General features: G+C 45.8%; 1 protein-coding gene across 1 annotated transcript; it reads left to right on the top strand.

The window, feature by feature from the left end:
- Positions 1–4,811: 4,811 nt before the first annotated feature.
- On the top strand, positions 4,812–5,159 carry LOC139000514 (T-cell leukemia/lymphoma protein 1A-like). Its single transcript, XM_070402668.1, has one exon. It carries the CDS (start codon positions 4,812–4,814, stop codon positions 5,157–5,159), a length of 348 nt encoding a protein of 115 aa, XP_070258769.1.
- Positions 5,160–6,950: the final 1,791 nt, after the last annotated feature.

Here is a 6,950-nt window from a genome sequence, read left to right as displayed (position 1 = left end):
TGGGGTCCCTGGCTCTTGTCAACCTGAGCCCGAGTTCTGCAGGCCTGCTGGTGTTACGTGTATAGTTCTGTCACATTTTTAATAAGCTCTGCTGTTCTATCTGCTACCCCCTGTGTGCGAAGGAACATTGATGTGTCTCTCTCTCTCTCTCTCTCTCTCTCTCTCTCTCTCTCTCTTTCTTCTTGTTCTTTTTGTTCATGTTCTTGTTATTGTTCTTCTTCTCCCTCTCCTACTCCTTCTCCTTCTCCTCCTCCTCCTCCTCTTCCTCCTCCTCTTCCTTCTCCTTCTTCTTCTCCTCCTCCACCTCCTCCATTCTCTCTCTCTTGTCTTTCTGTCTCTCTCTGTCTCTCTCCCTCTCTCTTAAATCAATAAAAGCATTTTGAGTCAAGTTGGTGTTTCTCAGTAGTTGAGGGACGGTTCCTTGTCAGTGCACAGACAAGAATTAACCAATGAGCCCTAGCTTGTTAGGCTCAGTGGATAGAAGGTTGGACTGTGGACTATGGAAGGTACCAGGTTTAAATCTGGTCAAGGGCACATGCTCTGGTTGTGGGCTCAATCCCCAGTAGGGGGTGTGCTGGAGGCACCGGATGTATGATTCTCTCTCATCATTGATGTTTCACGCTCCCTTTCTGTATGAAATCAATCCTATATAATAAAAGCCTAATATGCTAAGTTTCTTGTCAACCGGTCATCTGTTCAACCAATCAAAGCATAATATGCAAATGATATGCTAAGGTTGCTCAACCGCTCCCTATGACATGCATTGACCACCAGGAACAAGACATTCAGACTGGTAGGTCAGATTGCTGCTGGGGTCAGGCTGATCGGGACTGAGTGAGACATGCTGGACACACCCCGGTGCCCTCCCTTGGTCCCTCCCCTGATGGCCAACCACCCGTGTCCCTCCCCAGATATAATGGTGTACCAGTGGAGTCCCTTGTCCTGGCCTGTGCCCTCTCATAATCTGGGATCCCTCGGGGGATGTCAGAGAGCCACTTTCAGCCAATCCTTGCATGCCAGGCAAAGGCACCACACTGGTGCACGAATTTGTGCACCGGCCCTCTAGTAAAAATATATTTAACAGAGAAAGAAAAAGAAAAAGGCCATACACCTGAAAATATTAGCCCAGCCCCGGTAGACAAGGCTTGAAGACATCACTGGAAATAGTTTTCATTTCAATGTCCAGTGTTCTCATTGTTTGATCTCCTGAGATTCGTCAACCGATACTACCCTCTCCAAAGAAAGAACAAAATTGGGGGGATTACTGGTGTTTTATGCTGATCATCTCTTTCCTTTGAGGAATTATGAGGGATGCCAGAGCTAGTCAGCTGAAGGCTCGAACAGGCTCTATGTGTGGCTTTAGTGTCTAGCTCTGGATGCATTTGGGTTCTTAATTGTGTTTAGCACTGAACAGCCCCAAACAAAGCCCAGCGATAATAAAACTCATCTAGCATGGCACCAGAGAGAGGCGGCTGGAGGGGGAGCCAGAGGGAGCCCCAGAAATCTATTTCAGGACATCCAAGGTTGCATTAAAGAGATCACTGACTGCTTTTTAAATTCAGTGGCTGAGCATCGGCCTATCAACCAGGAGGTCACGGTTTGATTCCAAGTCAAGGGCACATGCCCGGGTTGCATGCTCAATCCCCAGTAGGGGGCGTGTGGGAGGCGGCCAATCGTGATTCTCTCTCATCATGGATGTTTCTCTCCCTCTTGTTTTCTGTTCCTCTCTGAGTCACTAAAATCATTTAAAAAAATATTAGCAATTGTTGCATTCAAATGTCCTGCACATTGTTTTAATATAGTTCATTATTTTTTTGGTTTAACATTCCATGTGGATGGTCATTTAAAGACCACCTAGCGCTATGCTGGTTGGGCTCAGTGGAATGATCATCGGCCTGTGGACTGAAGGGTCCCGGGTTTGATTCCAATCAAGGGCACATGCCCAGGTTGCGGGTTCGATCCACAGTGTGGGCGCGTAGGAGGCTGCCAGTCCATGATTCTCTCTCATCATCATAGATGTTTCTATCTCGCTATCCCTTCCTTTCTAAAATCAATATATATATATATATATATATATATATATATATATATATATATATTTACAAAAGATCCCATGCCTCGAGATCTGTCATGTGTGGCACTGCAGACACTCTGTCTCATGACGTTATTGGGTTCGATTCCTTCGAGGGCAGTATGAGGGTGACATTTGAATTATGTTTTTTTCCTCCCTTTTTTTCCTTTTTCTTTTTATATTTCTTCTCCAGAATTCCAACAGGCAGATGTCTGACATACCCTTAGCACCCCAGTCATCTTTCCTTCCTTATTGGGGAAGAGTTTGCATCAGTCCAGGTCATTGAGCTGGGAGTTGTATTTCATTTTTTTCAGAGAGGAAAGGAAATGGAGAGAGGTAGAAACATCCATGATGAGAGAATCATGGATAGGCTGCCTCCTGCAAGTCCCTCCCTGGGTATCAAGCCCACAACCTGGGCATGTGCCCTTGACAGGGAATTGAACCCGGAACCCTTCAGTTCGCAGGTCAACACTCTATCCACTGAGCCAAACCAGCCAGGGCCAATTTGACTTTTTCAAAGGGTGCAAATGCTTTGAAGAAGAATGAAGTATCTCAGCATTCATGTCACAATGGGAATTATGACTCACCTCAACATTCTTTCCAAATTGCTCCTGTTATTGCAGACTCTGACTCATAATGAAGCTTGTAGGTAAACAGCATGTTTGTATAAGAATACTAGGAACTAATTTTACAAAATATGAACTCTGACCTTCCCAGTTCTTGGATATTTCATGACCTTCAACTTTAGAACCAGGAGGACAAAGTCTAGGATGACACACACTGGACCGACACCTGACCACTTGCAAGATCCTTATCAGATTCGAATGTGCCTCTGGGCACGCAGAGAACACTCAAGTCCCACCCCCTGACCTCTTTGCTATGTTTGGCCTCTCCCTCCTTATAAAAGCCTCTGCCTCCACGGAGATGGGCAGATGGGTTTTGGGATGAACATCACCCATCTTCTCAGGTTGCCGGCACCTGAATAAACCTCTTTCCTTTCTCACCACCACCTATCTCACGGGACTGGTTTCTGGGGTGTGAGTCAGGGGAACCTTGTTTTTCTGGACACATTCCTGGTACATGGACTCCCTGGAACTGGTGTATCATGGCCATGTTCTTTCCTCTGTAGGCAACAGGGGAAGCAGAGACCGGTGACAGAGGAAAGGAGCGAAGAACGGTGCTTTGCCTTCAGAGAAATAAGAACAGGTAAGAAAAAATGGATCATAGGAGGAGGAGGAAGCATTGGGGATGGAGTCTGATCTGAGGGAGGAATTTGGACTTTGTGGACTGGAGTGACTTTAGCAGAAAAACTTTACTGCTCTTTCCAAGAGCATGGATGAGGTTTGGGGAAGGGAGAGATCATTCTATAAGTGATGTTATGAGACCTCAGGAATCCTACTTGCTGTTTCACCTGTCTCTTTGCTTCCTGTTTTCCCAATCAGCTATCCCAGTACCTGTCTGTCCCTGAATATTTTGGCCTTGACTCTCTCACCATAAAACTGAGAAGCAAGACCTCAGTTAAGAAGGCCTCCTGTATGCTGATATTAACTTTGTTCCTCTATCAGCTGTTAAAGGTATAGCATATTCTTTGCATGGGGTGGCTTGTTCTATGGTTTTTGACTTCCATCTGAAATGATCAGAAAGAAGGTGGTGGTTTCAGGACAAAAAGAAAAGTTGATCCAACAACAAAGTTTTAATTAACAAAAGAAAAATTAAAGAAAAAAAGAAAAGAGCCAGGCTGGCATTGCTTAGTTGTTTAGCTTAAACCGAGGAACCAGTAGATCTCGGTTCAATTCCCGGTCTGGGCACATGCCCAGGATACAGTCTTGATCGCAGTAGGGGGTATGCAGAGGGCAACCAATCCATGATTCTATGTCATCTTTGATCATTCTCTCTCTCTCTCTCCCTCTCACATCTTTGAAATCAGTAAAGCTATATGATGAAAATGAAAGACTAGTCATGGCACAGTAAAGTAGAGCATTTATTCAATACTATATAATAAAAGGCTAATATGCAAATCGACAAAACTGCAGAAGGACTGGTCGCTATGACACCCACTAACTACCAAGGGCGGATGCTCATGGCAGGAGCTGTCCACCAGTGGTCAGTGCACTCCAACAGGGGGAGCGCCGCTCAGCCAAAGGCCATGCTCACAGCTGCGGACCACAGGGGAGTCTCCACAGCAGCACTAAAGCAATTCTAAGCCATCAGTTATACATACCTCAAAGAGTCCTGGACTTGGAGAGGCTGCAGATTTGGCTGAGGGACCATCCTGAGTGCATAAATTTTGTGAACTGAACCTCTAGTAATATTATAACTGTTATGGTGTCAGATGTGTATGAGATTAATTGCATGATTTTTTAGTCCACTATGTAATGTCTAATCATTGGGGTGTACCCCTGAAATGGACCTAACATTCTATGTCAACTGTCATTTAAAAAATGTTATAAAAATTCTATAGGACCATGTTACTTTCATAGAATCATATTTTACATTTAGTACGTTTTGTACAGTTTGTTCTAGGAGAGAGATCTAGAGCTAAAAAAGAAAGAAAAGTTGAGATTTATAAATTTGCAAAGTAAACCAAAGGCAACCACAAACACAATCTTAGAAAGCATAAAGATAATAGCTGAGGTAAAATGCGTTTGGAGACACCATCCCCTGTCTTTGGATACCAGGTTCGAAGTAGCGAGTGGCTCTGAGAAGCTGTGGCTGTTGCTCCTTGGACCACGGAGGGGTCATGGCCAGGCTCCCGTCAAAGGTGCACCTCACCTCACACCCCATCCAACTGATGATCCTTGGGACCTCAGTATATGAGGACGAGAAGAAGCGCATGTGGCTGCATCTCGCCATGGAGACCGGAGGTGTCGTCCAAGTAAGGTTGCGCCGGGAAAACCTCCCCAGTGGGCATATCGCACTCACTACCTGCCCGCAGACCTCCAGCACCATGCCTTTGATGTGGACACTCTACCCTGGCAGCCAGTATGTGGACTTCATGGGCCGGTTCTGGCGCATCGTGCACCACATCAAGGAGGATGGAGTGGAGGAAATGATGCTTGAGAAGAAAGACAACTCGGAGGACATGTGATGGGGTCCCTGGCTCTTGTCAACCTGAGCCCGAGTTCTGCTGGCCTGCTGGTGTGACGTGTATAGTTCTGTTCACATTTTTAATAAGCTCTGCTGTTCTATCTGCTACCCCCTGTGTGCAAAGGAACATTGATGTCTCTCTCTCTCTTTCTTCTTGTTCTTTTTGTTCATGTTCTTGTTATTGTTGTTCTTCTCCTTCTCCTACTCCTTCTCCTTCTCCTCCTCCTCCTCCTCATCCTCCTCCGCCTCCTCCTCCTCCTCCTCCTCCTTCTTCTTCTTCTTCTCCTCCTCCACCTCCTCCATTCTCTCTCTCTTGTCTTTCTGTCTCTCTTTGTCTCTCTCCCTCTCTCTTAAATCAATAAAAGCATTTTGAGTCAAGCTGGTGTTTCTCAGTAGTTGAGGGACGATTCCTTGTCAGGGCACAGACAAGAATTAACCAATGAGCCCTAGCTTGTTAGGCTCAGTAGATAGAAGGTTGGACTGTGGACTATGGAAAGTACCAGGTTTAAATCTGGTCAAGGGCACATGCTCTGGTTGTGGGCTAGATCCCCAGTAGGGGGTGTGCAGGAGGCACTGGATGTATGATTCTCTCTCATCATTGATGTTTCACGCTCCCTTTCTGTATGAAATCAATCCTATATAATAAAAGCCTAATATGCTAAGTTTCTTGTCGACCGGTCATCTGTTCAACCAATCAAAGCATAATATGCAAATGATATGCTAAGGTTGCTCAACTGCTCCCTATGACATGCATTGACCACCAGGAACAAGACATTCAGATTGGTAGGTCAGCTTGCTGCTGGGGCCTGGCTGATCAGGACTGAGTGAGACATGCTGGACATACCCGGGTGCCCTCCCTTGGTCCCTACCCAGCTGGCCAACCTCCCGTGTCCCTCCCCAGACATAATGGTGTACCAGTGGGGTCCCTTGGCGTGGCCTGTGCCCTCTCATAATCTGGGATCCCTTGGGGGATGTCAGAGAGCCACTTTCAGCCAATCCTTGCATGCCAGGCAAAGGCACCACACTGGTGCACGAATTCGTGCACCGGCCCTCTAGTAAAAATATATTTAACAGAGAAAGAAAAAGAAAAAGACCACAAACCTGAAAATATTAGCCCAGCCCCGGTAGACAAGGCTTGAAGACATCACTGGAAATAGTTTTCATTTCAATGGCCTGTGTTCTCATTGTTTGATCTCCTGAGATTCGTCAACCGATACTACCCTCTCCAAAAAAAGAACAAAATTGGGGGGATTACTGGTGTTTTATACTGATCATCTCTTTCCTTTGAGGAATTATGAGGGATGCCAGAGCTAGTCAGCTGAAGGCTCTAACAGGCTCTATGTGTGGCTTTAGTGTCTAGCTCTGGATGCATTTGAGTTCTTAATTGTGTTTAGCACTGAACAGCCCCAAACAAAGCCCAGCGATAATAAAACTCATCTAGCATCGCACCAGAGAGAGGCGGCTGGAGGGGGAGCCAGAGGGAGCCCCAGAAATTTATTTTAGGACATCCAAGGTTGCATTAAAGAGATCACTGACTGCTTTTTAAATTCAGTGGCTGAGCATCGACCTATCAACCAGGATGTCACGGTTTCATTCCAGGTCAAGGGCACATGCCCGGGTTGTGTGTTCCATTCCCACTAGGGGGAGTGTGGGAGGCGGCCAATCCGTGATTCTCTCTCATCATGGATGTTTCTCTGCCTCTCGTTTTCTGTTCCTCTCTGAGTCAGTAAAATCATTTAAAAAAATATTAGCAATTGTTGCATTCAAATGGCCTGCACATTGTTTTAAAATA

Source organism: Myotis yumanensis, unplaced genomic scaffold, assembly GCF_028538775.1.
Source record: "Myotis yumanensis isolate MYYU_CA2020_CCGP unplaced genomic scaffold, mMyoYum1.0.hap1 SCAF_24, whole genome shotgun sequence".
Taxonomy (NCBI): Eukaryota; Metazoa; Chordata; class Mammalia; order Chiroptera; family Vespertilionidae; genus Myotis; species Myotis yumanensis.
This window is presented reverse-complemented; position numbering and strand designations above follow the sequence as displayed.